The following is a 20101-nucleotide window of genomic DNA, read 5'->3' as shown; positions in this document are numbered from 1 at the left end:
GCGGCTTGTACAGAACTCTAAGACATATTACTTCTACTTTCTTCCTCTACAATCTTGTACGCAGTTTATACCTTGGAAATCACTACTTACAATCAACTCTTCAAATAAATACACAGGGAGACTTACAGCTATTGTTCACTTCTGTACACACCACCAAAAAATATAAAATACAAATACAAAAAAGCAAAGTTGAGCTGGTAAGAGAATAATGAAGGACAAAGAATAAAATTACCTCCTTTCTTCTCTCTAGCAGGCTGCAGAGAATGCGGGAAGTCATTTTATGCTTTATCCTTTGTTACGTTGCCTTTTTGTATTCTACTGTATATATATTTTGTCTACTGTCTTTATTGCATTTGGCCAGTGTTGTATAGATGCATTCATTTAAATCACTATATGCCAAAAGTCCGTTTTAAACAAAAATAAATAACTAATTTGTATTTTTATTACCCATTTTATATGATTTTTCTCACTCCATAAACATGCAGGGACACGTAACCAACGCTTAAATAACCTCCCTACACTCTTTTCATCGGGGTCCTTCAGTATGAATTAGCACCATCCGGCAGCAGGTTTTATTATGTAAAGTATACTGGTGGACATTGGGTAATAAAAATTAATGTCCAAAGTCTAGTGACTGTGGGCCTTATTCAGCAGAGTCTGTAGGAACCTGCCCTGTACTGCGCATGTGCACTATGGGTCCTACATGTTCGCACGCAGAGGAGCTGCCAGATGTGCTGCCATTAGGATCTGTCTCCAGTCATTTGAGTTGCCCTTTCTTGGTACTTTGTGGCTAAAAAGTTGAATTTATTCGTGCTAGAACAATTATTTGTTATTATTATCTTCAATTTTGAAACACCCCTGATGAAGTCCTTTTAAGGATGAAACGCGTTGGGTTTCAATCTCTTTGTGTTCATCCATTTACAGGGTCCACTGTTGTGTACTCATGCCATAATGTGTGACAGTGATAGTCAATATTAACCTGTTAATGGCCAAATTGTAATAATCAGTCCAGATTATTGGATGTAAACCAATTTGAGAGCTGTTTGGTTTCAAATTGGTTTTACATGTAATAAATATTTTATTGTGCTAACAGTGGCCTTTGTGCCTTTTTGGGTGATTTTTTTGGTGCAAGGGTTTATTCTAGAGCAAACCCAAGGAGGAATTATAACCTCAAAGAATTTCAACTTCGATCTCTGGCTTTGAGAATTGGGATGATGGTTTTGAGATTAAATCCAAGGAAAGACTTTTAAAGATTTTATCTTTACATCACTTGATCCAGGACAGAAATATATACCTAATCCCTTTTAAGGATTTATTCTATCTAATATACACTTTTTTTAGTGTTCTAAAAAACTTGTTGAGAGGCTCGTGTAACAGGGGGCCTAAAAAGAGGTGCAGCTTGTTTCATGAAATTGTGTTATTATTCAGTATTAAGTACATTGTAGCACAAGTTAATGGCATCTTTTTTATATATATTTATATGCCCCTCATGTTCTAAATAAGATAAGGGACTTTCTTAATCTTGTGCTACTGTACTGTAACTTTGTATGAACTTTTACGACTTTTGTTATGGAGTGTTATGATAATAAATTATTATCCCTGATTTAAATAATATACTCTTATATGGATTTTTTGGTGGTGGAATAATCCTTTGACATACTGGTATAATTAATGTGAAGCACCAGTGGTCGGTTCTTTTACCCATTTTATATATATATATATATATATATATACACAGAGAGAGAGAGAGAGAGAGAGAGAGAGAGAGAGAGAGAGAGAGAGATTAATAGAAGGCACTCACTAGATTTTAATCACATAAAAAAGGCTTTGGTGTTGTTTATTGATTACAGCATTTTAAGCATCCAGAATAACAGGTTACTGTCAAACTTTTTTGGCCTCACCAAGGCCATCATCAGGACACACACCATAATGCACAAATAAGTCAGCCTACACCACACCACACCAATCCCGCTGCACATAATTCTCTTTTTGTATTACTACCCCTAGTGGGTTGTGGGAGACTCCCCAGTTGATGTTTTGATCGTCTGGATGTGAGCCCTACTGTATATATTATACATATATCCTGATGACAATATGGAATAAAATATTGAAACGTTGAAAATCTATTCGCTATCCGCAGCATGTATTTATTGGACGAATAAGCTATGAGTGCTGCACCTACATGCATGTTTGTATACTATATATATATATATAATAAAGAGAGAGAGAGTTTGTTTATTACTTTATTAATTGATTTATATATATGCGTGTCTGGATATTTAAAGAATACATAATAATATAAACAAATAGAGTAACTAGTCATACATCATTTGTACAATTTATCCAACTCCAGATTTAGAATTTTAATAAATAAACAAGACAAAGGTAAATAGTAATTACATTCTTGGCAATGTGGCTTAAACAAACCGCCCTGTCTTTTATACTATAATGCAATTTTCATGAATGGTGACTATTTTCTTTACGTAAACAATAGAGTACAGTATAAAGAGAGCACTGTTAGCCTTGCAGTGTAAGTCTGAAAATGTTCATATTTAATATTCACAGCTATAATATTACATGTTTTATACACACACAAACACACATACTATTTTTCTGATTGTAAAACAGCTGGAGAGATCTAATGCAGTGCATGTTATATAAAAGCTAATTGCTGATTGGGCAGTCAACACTCACAACCACTGCATTGAAGGAACCACCACCAAGGAGGAATTTGTGCAGTATAATATTTAAAGTGGAAAATCATTTTAAATCAGAAGTGAGAAGTATCTTTCTATGTGGAGTGACAGCAGTGACGTCAATAATGGAATTTTTAGCTTTTGGCTAAAATAAGCTGCGGTATTACCTAGTATTGAAGGATACAAAATATAACAAGTAACATCATCTTGCAGGAATACTTAGTTTAAGAGTAATTGTAAAAAGTATGTTTAGGGTTTATTAGATATTGTTATTCATTTTTCTGCTCAGTTGTCGTTGAAAACAAGGTTTGAAATAAAAATGTCACTTTTTAATTGTACTGTAGAGTTGCAAAATTGTTGCAAACGTGTAAAATCAATGTTAAAAATGAGTATTGACTAACAGAGAATTTCGACTGTAAGCCCCAGTTGGCCAGAGACTAATGCAAATAACCTATTCTCTTTATACCACTGTGTAAAATGATTAGCACTACAGTATATAAATAAATGATAATAAAATAGATATTATACGAGAGCTCAGACTACTATCTTTTTAAACTGTATTGATCTATGTCCGCTGACATCTTCAGCTCATAAGTTAGAAACAACTTATTTTAGCCCCAGAAGACTGCAGAAAAATCAATAATTTGCAAACATTTATGTTTTATCAATTAAGGGAAATTAGTTTCCAGAGCAACAACAAAAAGCAACATATTTGCGTAGAGTTAACTTTTAACCTATATTTTATTTTTTATTATTGTACTGTTCTGCAGACTTTTTTGTTTTTTATTATTTTACTGTTCTGCAGACTTTTTTTGTTTTTTTATTAATGCACTGTTCTGCAGACTTTTTTGCACCTATTAATTGGCATGTTTATTTGTTCATAGCGTTCTTTTGTTTACTATGTAACTATGGTGATGGGAAGGTGCACTGACGCTCCAGGTCACACCGTGTGACCTTGCGATGATTGCGGCGCCGACCGAACGAAGGTAAGCCGGGTGCCGACAGGCTAGGGGAAGGGGGGTTAGAGTTAGGCACCACCCCCAGGAGACTTAGGTTTAGGCTTCGGGGGAAGCAGGGTTAGGTTTAGGCACTTAGAGGGGGGTTAGGGCTAGGCACTAGGACAGGAGGTTAGGGTTAGGCACCCCTAAAGGAGGGTTAGGGGCAAGAATAGGGTTAGTTATACTTACCTTTTTAGCGATCGGGATCTTAACCCATGCGGCCGGCGGTATTACATACTGACTCCCCATGGGCGCAGTTCGTAACAGTAATGAATTCAGGAGGCGTGATGCCTCCTGTTGCATTACCATAATAGTGCTATCACAGCTGCTACCATGGTAGCAGCCAGGGATGCCAACATTCTGGCTGGCCCCTCCGGGAGGGAGCAGCCAGGTCGGCATATCAGGGGGGTATGGCGAGCATAGGGGGGCGCAGTCGAACATATTACCTGCCATTTGCGGACAGAGCGGGGGCGTGGTCATGCGATCACTTCATTTTCTCCCCGCCCCTACTACACAAAGCTGAGATTACTGGCATTGTGAAGCAGGGAGCGGGGTTATGATGGCGCAATTCAGCATGAATCGCATCATCGTAACTGTGGGTGGTCTGGGAGGCTTGCCTGCTTTTTTTCCAGGGGACTTGGACTGGCACCCGATTTTCGGGAGGCTCCTGGCCGAATCAGGTGTGTAGGCAAGTATGGTAGCAACTTCGATAGTAATAGTGTGGGACCTTGAATCACCCCCTTTGTTTCATCCGTCAAGTTAAATCCGAGCAATAACAAAAACAGAATTTATTACCATCATCAATGCAAGAGATAGGTAAGAGGTGGGGGGAGAGGGGCTTTGGGCTCGCATTCACTTGAATAGGAGAGGCTTCATAGCAGTCTGTGCACAGGGCACACAGTGACATTGGTGTGAGTGGTGGGTGAATAGGATAGGTTACATAGCAGTCTGTGCACAGGGCACACAGTGACATTGGTGTGAGTGGGGGGTGAATAGGAGAGGTTACATAGCAGTCTGTGCACAGGGCACACAGTGACATTGGTGTGAGAGGTGGGTGAATAGGAGAGGTTACATAGCAGTCTGTGCACAGGGCACACAGTAACATTGGGGTGAGAGGTGGGTGAATAGGATAGGCTACATAGCAGTCTGTGCACAGGGCACACAGTAACATTGGTGTGAGAGGTGGGTGAATAGGATAGGTTACATAGCAGTATGTGCACAGGGCACACAGTGACATTGGTGTGAGTGGTGGGTGAATAGGACAGGTTACATAGCAGTCAGTGCACAGGGCACACAGTGACATTGGTGTGAGTGGTGGGTGAATAGGAGAGGTTACATAGCAGTCTGTGCACAGGGCACACAGTGACATTGGTGTGAGTGGTGGGTGAATAGGAGAGGTTACATAGCAGTCTGTGCACAGGACACACAGTGACATTGGTGTGAGTGGTAGGTGAATAGGAGAGGTTACATAGCAGTCTGTGCACAGGGCACACAATGACATTGGTGTGAGTGGTGGGTGAATAGGATAGGCTACATAGCAGTCTGTGCACAGGACACACAGTGACATTGGTGTGAGTGGTGGGTGAATAGGATAGGCTACATAGCAGTCTGTGCACAGACAACACAGTGACACTAGTGTGAGTGGTGGGTGAAGGTTGGTAATTATGCGCATATATCTCAATGACTCAGAGTAATGAGCAGGTATACAGACACTGCAGAAACTGACAGGCAAATAGAGCAGTGTGGTGATGTTGTCTGTGATGGTGCACCGGCCCCATGGATGATACAGCACTATTCTTCCTGGAGACTCTGGGCCTGATTCAGAGCCGGATGCTCTTTCAGAGCGCTCGCTCTGAATCAGTGCCCTCCCTCTCTTTTTTTTGAGTGGCCTCCTGGCCGCTCGCATAGCTGTGGGTGACCACCCACAGCTATAGTGAGCAGCCAAAAAGATGGTCGCGATGGTCAAGACCATCGTGACCATCGGGCTTGCGCCGAGACCCTTGTGGTAGGGTCTCGTCTGCCACAAGCCCTGGAGTGCTTTTGGCTCTATCAGAGCCAAAAGCACTCCCACTGACATCATTTGTGATGTCAGTGGGGCCGGCCCCAGACGGTAGGCGTTCCCATGGGAACGCCTCCGTCTGGGCAGCAACACCCCCAACACGCCTACCAAAGGTGGCGTGCTGTCACTCAACATCGACAGCATGCCCCCTTTGTAGCGAGACCCATAGCGACGGCTTGCCCGTCGCTATGCGGGTCTCGCGCATGCGCACGACGGAGCCGGCTCCCTCGTGCGCATGCGCACTTGGCCAACATCGACCCGATGGCGAGCGCTCAGCGCCCGCGAGTGGGTCTGAATCAGGCCCTCTGTACAATCCAACGTGTAATTGCTGCAGTGTGCTGATGCTGTCAGAAATGGTCTCCCGACTCATCGGCTAGCATGTGATACAATCGTCTTCACTTTCAACAATTAATAAATTAATTTCCATTATAATCATGCGCCCTGCAAAATACCTTTGTATATTCAGGTTTAATTTGCTGGGAAAATAATTAAAATCTATGTTCTTGCCTTAAGAATTAAGACCAGTATTATGGATCCATAATTTGCTGTGTTACTAGCTGTTGTGCCCGGTGTTGGTAGAATCATCTCTCTCCTCTTTTTCCTCTTTCTGTCTTCCTTCACTGTCTTACACAGTCTGTCTCTCTCTCTCTATTCTACAAGTGTCCTCTTGGGCAGCCTGTGGGGGTAGTGTCTGCAGGTGTGGGAATTCATTGGGGGGTGAGGGGGGGTGGCACCGGCTCTGGGAACTGACAGGAGGGAACAGTTTGGTGCTACATCTACTTGAGAATAAGAGAGACTGTGTCTGGGCATCAGACACACACTAAGATCTGTGAGAGGTGTGGGGAGGCGGGGCTCAAATCAGCTCTCACTGCACAACTGCTAGACAGACACATAAGTTAATTATAGATCCCAACTCTGAAAATACCTGATTTCAGTAGAAGTATTCCCCTTGTACATATAAATTTATTTGATTTGGACACATGCTTCAGAAAGAAGTATAGGGGTACAATTAATTAGAGATGAGCAGTTTGTTTTTTGAGAAAACTGAACACACCTAAACTTTGGGGTTCCGAGTCAAACTGAGTCCCAGTTCAAAATCACTTTGGGGTTTCAAGTAGAGTCCCGACCTGGGTTCTTCTAACTATTTGGATTAAAAACCAGATCTTGCTTGTTTTGGATTGCATTTAAGTCCCTCCCTCATTATTTCAGGTTCGGTAAGGTAGTCAAAATTGACTGGAAATTACTGGAAATTAATGTTATTGATGTTAAGTATACTATGGGAACATAATCAGATAAAAGTTAAATGATTTCAGCTGTTTTTTTCAATTTTAAGAAATCCAAAAATAAAACTGAAAAAAAAAAACCTCAAGGGTGGTTTTGCCAAAAGAAAAACCAAAGCCCTTGAGGGTGATTTTGGCAAAACCAGAACCAAAACACGCACACATCTCTACAATTAAAGTGATTGTACAGGGAGCACACAGCCAGCCCGATTGGTGTCTTTGGCGGATACCGAGGTGTTAGACTACAAGTAGTGTAAAAGTAGTATATAACAATTATTGAAGTTACTGCACTCACAAGATGCAAGTCAAAATGGAAATTAAGATAAATGTTGCCATGAAAAGCTAATAGAAAAGTGATAACCCGGCTGCAATAAATCTATTAATAATAAATCTATTATTAGACCTACCGGTGCCCGACATTTGCAGATGTTTCCGGTTCTGGCCCCTCAGGCACTGAGTAACCTGTTTTATTTTCAATTTAACCACATACAGTACTTCTATAATCAAGTCTGAAAGATTCAGAAGTTTGTTGCTCTCACCAGATCCCTTGGAACACAGGGTCTCATTCAGACCCGCTCGCGAGCGCTGAGCACTCGCAAGCGGGTCGATGTTTCCCAAATGCGCATGCGCACGACTGAGGCGCCTCCGACGTGCGCATGCGCGAGACCTGAATAATGACGGGGTAGCCGTCGTTATGGGTCTTGCACCAAAGGGGGCATGCTGTCGATGGTGATTGACAGCACGCCACCTTTAGGTGGGCGTGCCGGGGGTGTGGCTGCCCAGATGGAGGCGTTCCCATGGGAACGCCTACCGTCTGGGGCCGTCCCCACTGACATCACTAGTGATGTCAGTGGGAATGATTTTGGCTCTGACAGAGCCAAAATCACTCCAGGGCTTGCGGCAGACGAGACCTTACCACAAGGGTCTCGTCGCAAGCCCGATGGTCGCGATTGTCTTGACCATCGCGACCATCATCATGGAGGCTTGCATAAGCTGTGGGTCGTAACACACAGCTATGCAAGTGTCCACGAGGCCGCCTCGCAAAAAAAAAAACACGACCTGATTCAGAGCGGGCGCTCGTTCAGAGCGTCCGGCTATGAATCAGGCCCACAGTTATTGGAACTGTCCGGTGACAACTGAGACAATCAGCTAAGGGTCAATTAGATCTGGATCAAATATTCAGGATCAGTGATCATTCTATGCTAACACACAAAGGGTCTAATTCAGACCTGCACGCAATGCCGATGTTCATTGAGTCCATCGATTTCAGCAAAAATCCCTAAAAACACCTATTGCACAAGCATTACAAAGTGTGTACTCTATAAAGGCACTGTTGCAATTCATATGCATTGTATCAGAAATGCCTGGGAGGTGGCTAAATAGACACATGGAAATGGGCCGTCTGATGGATGTGTAATGGCAGTGTCACTTACATACACAGATGTTCCATCTTTCAGTTTGGAGGCCATACTCAGATGCTAAATCTACAGCTTCCACTGAGCTGGTGCAAATATTTATGGTGTGGCCAGGGGCGCCGAGAGGGGGGGAGTGGGTATAAATTACCTTAGCCCGGGCGTCCTGAGGGGGGGGCCTGGGTCCGACGCCGCCCCCCCCTCCCTCACAGCAGCCCAGCACACAGTGGGTCTCATTCAGACCCGGTCACAAGCGCCGATGCGCTCGCAACTGGGTCGATGGGTCCCCACAGAGCATACACATGATGGAGCTGGCTCCGTCGTGCGCATGCTCGAGACCCGTCTAGCGACGAGCACTCTGTCGCTAGGGGTCTCGTAGCAGACGGGGTGAGCTGTCGATGTTGAGTGACAGCTCGCCCCGTTTGCTGGGTGGGCCAGGGGCGTGCCCGGCCAAACGGAGGCGTTCCGGTTGGAATGCTTGCCATTTGGGGGCGGCCCCACTGACATCATTGATGATGTCAGTGGGGAACTTCCTGCTCAAACAGAGCAGGAAGTTCTCTGGGGCATACGAAAGCCCAGACCCAACCTTAGGTTCTGGTCGTAAGCCCCGATAGTCGCGATGATGATGACCATCACGACCATCGCCCTGATCACAAGCTAAGCTGTGGGTGGTAACCCACACCTTAGCTTGCGACCTGGAGGCAGCACTTCAATCAACTCTGAATGAGGGCCAGTGTGTGCTGAGCTGCAGTGGGAGACTGCTCGTGGCTGCTGAGCAGCCACAGCAGTCTCCTATGCCTGTGGAGGGAAGCGATCACACTAATCGTGCCCCCCCTGGCTTTGCGCTGGGCTGAGGGGGCTCAGAGCGCCCCCCTAGCCAGGGCGCAGCGCCGCTTCGCGGAACTGAAAATCTTTTATTTATTTTTCCCAAAGGGGGCGTGGCCATGCCTCCCACAACTAGGCCACGCCCCCTGTTACCCAGGCCCACCACGGCTCTTGGTGGGCCTTGGTGTGGCCAATGGTGGTGAATAAAGAAGCGCCATGTGGCAGCATTTGCCTAAAGTAAGACCTTTAGAGGCCCTAAGCACTCAAAAGATTTTGGTGTCCCACATACATTGTGCTTCCTCAAAAAAATCCCGTTATCTCAAAAATTCTTACCAAAGCCTTTAAAAACCTTCAAATTTGGAGAAAACTCCCCCATCTGATAACACTGTACTGAGGGCCTAGTTCAGGTTGGTTCGCGGGGCTGCGTTTGCATGCACCCGCTCGCTGCGAAAATATGCTGATTAATGCAATCGCACAGCAACCGCAGCACTATACCAAGATGCCCACCACTGTATAAAGCTGCCCACTTCCCATGACATGCATCCGCAAGTCAGCGAAAACATCGGTAACATCAGAACCATTAGCACAGTTGTGGTTGACCATGACCTGCCGCACAAACTGCTAAACTTCCTGTCGCCAACTAGATCTCTGGCTATGTATACAATCGCAGGGGCTTACTTATGCACGCCCCTGTAACAGCGTTCAAATGCACAGGCACGCCTGTGTTCTCCGTAGAATCCAGGGGGGTCTGTGCAAAAAAAACTAACCGAGTACGCGATCCATGTACTTACCATTAGCAGTGTATGTGTGTGACCACATACACCGCTAAACGGCTCCCGACTGTTCAGTGAGAACTATCAGGAGCCGTCAGCCAATCAGCAGTTGCTCTACAGTTAGCGGCTGCTGATTGGCTCCGGCTCCTGACAGTTCCCATGTGGGCTGGTCATTGTGTCAGTGTGTTAACTGTAGAGCAGCTGCTGATTGGCTTCCGGCTCCTGACACACCGAAGAGCAGCTGCTGATTGGCTGCCGGCTACTGACACACTGACCAGCCCACGTGGGAACTGTCAGGAGCCAGAGCCAATTAGCAGCTGCTAACTGTAGAGCGGCTGCTGACTGGCTGATGGCTCCTGACAGTTCTCAGTGAACAGTCGGGAGCCGGCTAGCGGTGTATGTGGTCACACACACATACACCGCTAATGGTAAGTATATGGATCACATACTCCGTTTGTTTTGCAAAGTCCCCCCTGGATTTTACGGAGACCAGCACAAGGATGGAGGTGAGTATACGATCTTTTTTGCAGGTCCATGCACACAGATTTCTACTTGGAGAAGAGGACAGACCGGCTAGTACAGGTAAGTATTTGTGATTGATGTATGTGTGTATTAAACTTTAACTGTATACGGTGTGTGTGTGTACTGTCTTTATTTAACTATTTATTTTACAGTGGGGGTACGGGTGCAAGCCACCTGCTGGCACTTGTAGTTCCACAAGTGCCAAAGGGCAGGCACGCTGGCACCTGTAGTTCCACTGTAAAAAAAACAATAGTTTACTTTGATTTTACACTTTATTATCCCTGTACCCACAGCCCAGGAGTGAGGGGAAGATCCCCAGGCTTCAGACCAAGCCTGGGGTTTCGGGAGAGGGGTTCCCTTTTTTGGGGGTCCCCATCTCCCCTGAGATCCCCAACTTGGCCTGACTGGCTTGGGGTGAGAATTCTTTGGCCCTGGAGACCCAGTAATAGGGTCTCCTGGCTGTGGCATTACACCCTGGTCGGTTTGGGTCCAGTGCTGGTTTTAAATATAGGGGGACCCCTATGCATTTTTTTCCACCTTATATTTGAAACCAGTACTGGCCCTGCAGCCTGGTGCTGGTTCCTAAATTTCGGTGGAACCCTACTCGTTTTGTTCCCCTTAATTTTTGGAACCAGGACTGGCTGACAAGTCCGGGGCTGGTTATGCTTTTGGGGGGGACCCTACGTCATTTAAAAAAAGAAAAAAACACTTTATATTAGGTATTCAGGCAGAAACATACACAAATCACACTGATCTGTGTATGTTTCTGGCAAACTCGCAGCTCAGGAGGTGGTCTATTTGAAACTTCAATTTATCAGTGAGTCTGCTACAGTCTGACTGGAGATTGTAATCTCGATTCTTAGTAAATTTGCGCGTTGCATCTTTTTCATATAAGTACTTCCTAGTTTGGCCGATGGTGAATTTATTCGTGTTTGCAATCTCACATGAGTTTTAACAGTGAAAATAGAGAACTCCCTTCCAAACTCACTTGAGTTTGTCTTTAGTAAATTTGCGAGATGAAAAACATGCCTAAACTCACGTGAGATTGCAAACTCACCCAAACTCGATTCTTAGTAAATTTACCCCCTAAGGTCCATCGAATAGCAGTTGAATGGGTATCTTCAGTTTTGTGACTTACCATTTCTTCATTCCTGTACCCGTCAAAAGTCACATTATTACCCTATTACCTCTCCAAGACAGTGGGGCACGAATGAAAGGAAAATGTTCGGTATGATTTTTTATGCTTACTGACACAGAAAGATTTCCATTGTAGTTTAACCATTTATAAAAACAATTTTCTCTCTCCAATTTGCAAACATGCCTTCCAATATTAACCTATTTTTCTGTGCATCTGCTATGGCAGGTAAGTGGTCGCTAACCCTGTGAATTACCTGCCTACTGTAGCTCAGATTTGGCACCGTTCTTCATTTGAACGAACTTCTTAGCTACATTTTTATCGACGTTGTCATCACATCTGTTATAGGTCTGATGAGAGCATCCAGTTCTCTGCAGCAGAAGTGATGACAGGTTTTGACACAACGGTCAACAGTTTAGCCTGACATAAAATGATATACATTAAATCTGAGCAATAAAAACCGATAGACATTTTTAAATAAAATGATGCGGCATGCCCAAATGTGTTGTAATCATAGCAACCAATTAGATATGATATTTGCTTTAATTTTCTAATTCACGCTCCATAAACAACAGAACCGATTGGTTGCCATGAGCCAGAGCACATGTCGCCATTTTATTAAATAGACCATTTAATTCTGCATACAATCTTCCTTCTTGACTCTCAACAATGTATTTTATGCAAATAATGTAAATGTAACAAACTGAACTCTATGGCAGATAAGCTTTTTCAACAAGCTGTAATAGTTAATGTAAAAGACAAAGGGCCTGATTCAGCATTGTTGCGTACTGCCCATGCATCGCAGTGCGAGTGTTGTCCACTGCGTTCGAGAAAGCGATTGCAGTGACTACGCAGGCTCATGGCAGAGTGATTGACAGGAAGTGCCGTTTGTGGGTGGTGACGGAGGGGTGGTCAGACGAACGCAGGCGTGCCAGTGTATTTGGGACGGTGTTGCAGGGGAGTGCTTAAATTAGCCACTGCAATGCCAAACGCAGCCTGCGGCCTCATACCGTGCTCTGAAGTAAGCAATTCCTGAGTGAGGTCTGACCTGCCTTAACTGGTGCTCATGGGTCCAATGTTACTCGATGTTACCGATTGTTTTGCTATGTTGCCATAGTATACGGATGTAAGGGGAAGTGGGCGTCCTCATGTTAGGTTGCAATCGTAATGTGAATGCAAACATATCACCGCTGATATTAGCAACTGTGTTGCGTGTGTATAACAGGCTTGCCTACCTTCCTGATTTGGTTGGGAGCCTCCCGAAAACCGGGTGCCGCTCCTGACCCCCCGGAAAGGCAGGCAAGCCTCCCGGCTGCCACCTGACCCCCCCAACTACTACAAGAAACCCCCGCATCGGGGGGCCCGATGACGCGATTCATGCTCAATCACGTCATCGTGGCTCCGCCCCGTTGCGCAATGCCAATATTTTTGGCATTGTGAAGAGGGGGTGGAGCCACGATGACGCGGTCGCAAGGCTCCGCCTCTAAAACCACGTCATCACCTGGCCACGCGCCCCACTGTGCACAGACATTCAGCTCCCTCCCGGATGGAGGGAACTGAATGTCGGCATTTATGGTTAAAGCCAGGTATATACAGTAACAAGCTTTTCATGCTGAGTTTTGTGTATAGCAAAGATGAATCTGTACTCACATATGTAACTGATATAACATTTAACCAAACCCTAGTATCAAAGCTAATATCTTACTAACAGAATAGCATAGAAAATCAGTTCAGGATAATATCGCTAGCTTGCTGGCAGATTACCTATTCACCAAATTCTAATGTTATTACAGAATATTAATCAGTGGCTAGCTGGGTGTGGGTCGTACCAGATGACACCATCCGCGAGAGCTGCCCAGCTATTTTGGTGTCACCCCTTCAGATGGTGTCACCGAGCAGCAGTAATGGATGCCCGCATCATCCACTGTGACCTGTATGGGGGCTTGACTTGCGGTGATGTCCCCAAAATGTCTGTAATGCCAGAAAAGAGACTTTGCTTATCACATGCAGACAAAAGAATGAAATACTGTAGCTGACCTATGTCTTCTGGCTCGTGTGCACTTCTCCATGCGGTACCAACCTCGCACCAGCGCTTGCACTGAGGGCTCTGACACTATGCCAGAGTCTATTGAACATGGCTCTGGTGTAATTGTCCCGGTGATTTCTTCATTAATTTGTACAGGGTGAGCAACATGGCCACAACTAGGGGTGCGCAAGAGGCCGCCCAGAGTGTAGAGCTCTGTGGGCAGCACTGCCGCTCACCCACGGCCCCTGCATCTGGCTGGCATGGTGCCTTTTCAGACACCCTGCAGCCAGAATCATTGCAGCAGTGCCATCTGGAGAGTCCTTAGGATGATTCAGGCATGCACACCACTGCCCTAACAGCCCCCCGGAGAATCCTGAAAGTGCTCCGGGCATTGTTCTATTTCTCTGTGTTCGTGGCCACGCCCCCTCTGTATGGCATCACACAGAGGGGGTGGGGCCTGCACTTGCACCGGGACCACTGGTTACTGCTCTGGTGAGCATTGAGGTTCCCACCCAATTCTGGGGCCCATGTGCACTACACACCCTGCACCCATTATCGATATGCCCCTAGTGATCATGACATTTGACTATTCTAACCTTCCTTTCTTTGGTGCACATTTGGGACATTTACATACGGTAGTTAGTGCTGTAGTGACAAAATTACAGATTTCAAAATTATGCCTCCCAGTTTGTTGAATGTGAATCATTTTAAAAATTAATAGTTTGTTAATTTTTTTGGTCTTTTAAATAAAGCTCTACACGCTTTATATAACAAAACGAAAAACCTTCACAATTACTTTTTGTGCTCTCCAAAGCTTTCACTTGCTGTGTTGCACTGTGCGCTGTTCTTGAAGAGGAAATATTTTACACAAAGCAAATGCTCTGCAGCATATATAATGCATTGGGTCAATATAATGTTCATGAGTGCGTTTAGATTACCATCAGGGCACTCTGGTTTTAAAAATTCCTTACATAGTTCTAATGCTACACAGCCTATGCATCTTTTGCTAAAACTGGCAGATATCAAGCGTGGGGTCCTCCTGCCGTAGCAAAATTCTCATACTTCTAAAGTAAGCCAGTAAAGTCAGGTACACACTATCCAATTACCAGGCTGTACAGCAGATAATTGTATGATCTGTCTGATCATTGGAAAGTTTGTATGCAGAAACATTGGATGGTAAATGGCTTCAAGCGCTCCTGCAACAGTCCGATTTGGCCAGCCAAGATAGCATGTGTTGCAGAAAGGGCCGCCGAGGGATGAATAGGGTTTGGGCACTGGGGGGCATGGCCAAATCAAGGGGGCATGGCCACACTCCCTACACAGTGCAGAGGGGGACGTTTGCCTCTTCAGAAGCACTGCAAAGGGGGATCTCCTTCAGTAGCTGACCTGGGCTCCTTTCCGGGCTCCTCCAACAAGCCAGTAGCCGCCTCCCCTCTCGCAGAGCCCCTTGCTACACATGCTATCTTGTTCCCAACCTCCCAACCCTGTTGAATAGATACAAAAAAAGTACACACTTAGCAAGTACTTGCTCAGTGTGTTCGGGTGCACACCGTTCCGATAATCGCTCCTTCTGATCGGTCGGCACACACTATCTGTTAGTGTGTACTCAGCTTAAGATGGTGCTGTGTGCATTTTTCATTTGGAGATGCCTATATAATGATCAATACTGTGGGGTTCATGCTGAGTTATGTATTTACATGGGGCAGTTTAAAAGAGGAGGGGGCTCATGTGCAGACTCCTTGCGAGCCCCCTCCTCTCTGCGATGCAGTAGACTCTGACATGCGCATGCGCAGTTCTCTGGAAACATGGCGCCAGCCCCATGTTTGATGGGGACTTATTTGCTGCACATTCGGAAATCTCCAGGAAAATGGCCTCTGTGCCATTTTCCTGGTGATTTGTTGCTGCTGCCGAACCGGCGCGGGACTCTGGGGAGGTGAGTATTAAACATGGGTGCACACCCTGCACCCATTATAGATATACCAATGTTATTTACACATTTGTTTAGCATAAAATACATAAATTTGTCCGTCTGCAAATTTGGTCATATCTGACACTTGTCTTTGTGCTTTGAGGAAAGGAACATGCGAATACAGTCTGCGTATAATGAAGGTGTGTCCATTTCATTGCGATTGAGGTGCAAGGAAATGCAAATACATCTGTCAGTACCTCTATCACCTATGGGAGCCTTACACACTGATAATGAAAATGATGGTCACCAGCACTAGCTAGCCACTCGACTGACTGCCAAACAGATACTGATAGCTGCTTTCATCATTGATTCTGCCTATATTATTTGTTTTTGTGATCATACAGTAGTTTATAATTAAATATGTGCTACTTTAATTCATTTATTAGAAGGAGGATTACACCTCATGTTTTATAGAGGTTTGTTTTTAAATTTAAATCACATATAACAGCAAGTGCCAGGGCCATAGCGAGGGGTGCACGACCAAGTCTACAGATTGGTCCCATATCAACCAATCAGCTTCTAGCTATCATTTTTCTAGTACATTCTATAAAATGATGGGCAAGTTCTCCATTTGTCCTCTCTATAAGGTTGATACATCTATCCCTGAGTCACAGAGGGGAAACTGGAAGCTGAAACAACTATAAAACTTTTCATACTCCTCTCTAATACCTCTAATACCTCTTTCACACCTAAATCCTGGGTCGACCCAGAATTTTGAACACGGTTTCAACTTGTGTCACAGCTGCTCAGACCCCTTTCCCACTGCACCATGGACGATTATTCCTTAGTCATCCCCGTTCACACTGCACCCATGTTTGCCCTGCATGACACTCCTTTGAAGTGGGTCTCTGCATCTACAGCAAATTAGCAGCCTTTAAATATAACCCCGGTCCAATAACCTGGGTCCCCCATTTCAGGTCCAATAACCCGGGTCCCCCATTTCAGACTACATTGTACCCGGGTCTGTCCTGGTTTCATCCCTGGTCCCGGGACACACAACCTGGGTTGACCCTTTAACACCAAGCCAGGGCCCACGTTGCTCCGGGTCAGAAGCTTGGCGTAAAAGGGATATAACCCTTCATCCACAAGTTGAAAAGACTCTGAGTATTGTCAACATTATCAGTTGTTTGTTAATGTCCCAATGCTCTTTGAAAAAGTAATTAATCTAATAGTTAAAAAGTACTGGAGGATTCACAAAACTTTACCAAAAGTCAAAACATTAATCATCTATATAAATGAAAACCACAATTATATGAATTTGAATATATAAAATATTGACCATCATAAAAAAATCAATTATCTATGTATCTATCTATCTTTCTATCTATCGTTATAGATTAAGCACATTTTCAGAACTGTTCCACAAAATATTTGCCTTAATCCACAACAGGCAACAAAGTTTTGACCTTTAACATGTCCAATCCTCAGAGCCATGCCTTTACATTTTGCACTCAGGGCAGGCCCGGAATTGCCCCCATCTTTGTTTTGCATTGCACCTCATCCCCAGTTCTCTTGGTCTCCCTCCCCCTTGTAAGTCCTACACAATCTATCTAGCTCTGGATGTAGTGGCAAATTCAACAGCTTTAGAACTTCAAACATCATAGTAAAGTAAAGTGTTTGAAGTCAACACTATTAATATGCTTTAAACAACATCCTGGTTTTGAACTCACACTGTCCCCTTTCTTTTTGTTGACATTTTGAATGTCGCATTCTCATACCCAATCCATATTCTCCACTAGGATACTATTCTTCTGTCTCACTGGCTCTTATCCACTGAAATAGTTGCAATGCAGGAGTGAGCAGAGAGAGATGACCACTGAGCGGCAGTTAGTCGGCCCGTGGCAGTGCACCCTGGATCACACTGCACAAACCACATTGCCCTGGGCCTTGTACAATTCACATTGCAAGGCCCACAAAAAATCCACAAAGCAAACTGAATTGCTAATTCTCCCAGATTTATCATAGACTATAAAAACACAGCAAACAACAAACACAGCTAAATGTGAATTTATGACACTGTGTAGAACAGTAAAGCAAAAGTGAACCTCAATGATTGTCTCAGCAGAAACAGAGCAGGATTGAACATCAGGCAACCTAGGCACTGTAAGGCTCAGTGGGCCTTGACTAGGCCAGAATACTGTACTCTTACCTGTTCTGACAATTGGAGGAAGGGGGCCCCAAACCAATATGTTGCCTAGGGCCCCTTGTGGTCTAAATTACACTGTAGATAGAATTCTGTACCTCTGCAAAAACAGCCTTAAATTTTACCCAACTTTACATAGCTCTATTATAAACTGATCTCATATCTATTTCATATCTATCTATCTATCTCATATCTATTTCATACCTGTCTGTCTATCTATCTATATATCTATTGATCAATACATCAATCTATCACATGACTGTAGTAGTTATTATCAGTGCACACACATTACAGTAAACAAAAAATATTTTTTCAGCAAATAACGGTACACATTGTTGCCTAAATGTATTCTGTCTCTCTCAGGCTTATTACTGAATGGGATTAGATTGTAGGTTGTGAAGAGCAGCATGCTTTATTTTGAAACTCCACAGTATACAAATACATTGAATACACCATTTAAAAAAGAAAAAAAAAACAATATTCAAAGTTTGATGAGTAGGCTGCCTAGAACAAACAACGAACTGACATCTCTGCATTGTTTAAGTTACATTTAAAAAGCACTAAAATACAAACACACTGGAAGTGTTAATGAAATAGTGAATTCATTAAGAACATAATGTATGCAATATCTGTCCATATCTTGATATTGTGCTAATCAGTACATTTATTCTAAGAACTGTGGTGTATAACAACAGAAAAGCATTGCCTGTGTGTAGCATGGACACACAATATCACATCTGGATGGCCATTGGAAATGGTGCTCTCATTTCAGTAACACAACATGTCAACATGGCAGCGTTTAGTGGCATGTTACAGAATCCAGTATGATGACCAATTGCCCATTTCTTTATTAAGGCTATTTTAAACACTGATTAAAGGAATGTGCATTGGCAGCATTAATTAACACAACGCATGGAAAGGAGATCAGCAGATTAATAACCTGGCAGTACAATGCAGCAGCAGCAGCACATCCTGCTTACCCAAGTATTATACACTCTCCATAGTGTTCGCTGCTTCAGCAGGATTCATAATCACTGCAGTTAGCCAGAAGGAAAAGGTGGGGGAAACATGGCAGATTTAAAGAGAGAAACTACAAATTCACTGAGAGCTCTGTATTAAATGGCTGATGTGTTAAACAAGTAATGAAGACACACAATGTATTTAATGGGCTCCCAGACTAACATTGCGTGTTCCTTATCTTGCAATGTAAAGCCAGTCCGCTGTCCACGGTGCTGAAACGTTCCTATGCTTTTACATTGTGCTGTATAGCATGTACTACATACACGGATGCAAATTCCCTTCTCTCCTTGGCAATCAAAATGCAGAATTATAAAATGCAATTTAGCAGCACAGCCATGATGTTTGCAGGCTGGGGTATATAATGCAGCAAGATCTCTGCATTTGCAGATGTGTGTGTGCTGGTGTGCGTGTGAGGTTTATTTAATTTAAGCTGTGGTAAACGTTCATTAAAGAGGTGCCTACACTGAGACACATGCAGTAAATTAATCGTCACAAGGAAGGCATATAGCATCTTAGTATCTGTGTCATGTAGCGTGGATGAGTGCACTGTGAGCATCTAAAATTTCATAGCAGCATATACATATATATATATATATATATATATATATATATATGATATAGCTATCAACTCTGCACATATGATATAGGCAAATAATAATTAAAGATAGCACGTCGCTCTTACCATTGGATGAGGGAATAAAGCAGGAATATCCACACGATCATTTTGTGATGAAAAACTGTTAAATTAAATAACGCATTGTTTCCGAAATTTGGCTTCTTTGGTGAACACATCTCTGCCATTCCCCCCTCAATCTCCTGTCTTTGTTGCAAATGGAATAGTCCCGTTGTGCCCCCCACCCCCTACCAGGTACATTGGCTGCAATGATACATTCCGCCAGGCTGGGAGAATTAATATTTAAGAAATGGGATCCGCTTTGCACGTCTTGTGGCGGCAGACCCCCCAGCCCACGGCTCATGCACCAGCACCACTTCTAGCAGCAAGAATCTGGGGAGGGGGGAATGCTAAAAGGGAATGAAAAAAGGAGCACACACACATACACTGCAAATCTGCCAGAGAGAGAGAAAGCACTGAATGCAGATTAACTAGGAGGTCAAAGTGGAATTTATGCACGCCGCTGCAGTACTAAAGATTAACACATGCGTGTTTCCTTCCCGAGTGATTTTTAACCTTTGAGTATATACGTAGCGTTTTTTTACTATGACTACAATCCTGTGGATACCT

The 20101-nt window shown here is 44.0% G+C and overlaps 1 protein-coding gene across 3 annotated transcripts in view; it reads right to left on the bottom strand.

Annotated features, from left to right (window-relative positions):
• The window catches only part of GABRG2 (gamma-aminobutyric acid type A receptor subunit gamma2), a 138011-nt gene extending 118352 nt beyond the window's left edge, over positions 1-19659 (bottom strand). For 2 of the 3 annotated variants that reach the window (XM_088475067.1, XM_088475069.1), the window contains exon 1: positions 19541-19640. In XM_088475067.1, the coding sequence (XP_088331193.1) occupies positions 19541-19581 (41 nt within the window). In that variant the 5' untranslated portion in view covers positions 19582-19640. Of the gene's footprint in view, positions 1-19540 lie in introns of all 3 variants that reach the window. The other variant, XM_088475066.1, reaches the window with a different exon arrangement.
• Between the last annotated feature and the right edge of the window lie 442 nt (positions 19660-20101).

Source organism: Taudactylus pleione, unplaced genomic scaffold (genome assembly GCF_031769625.1).
Source record: "Taudactylus pleione unplaced genomic scaffold, aTauple2 ptg000161l, whole genome shotgun sequence".
In the NCBI taxonomy this organism is placed as follows: domain Eukaryota; kingdom Metazoa; phylum Chordata; class Amphibia; order Anura; family Myobatrachidae; genus Taudactylus; species Taudactylus pleione.
The sequence above is the reverse complement of the archived record's forward strand: the minus strand, read 5'-3'. Positions and strand labels throughout refer to the sequence as shown.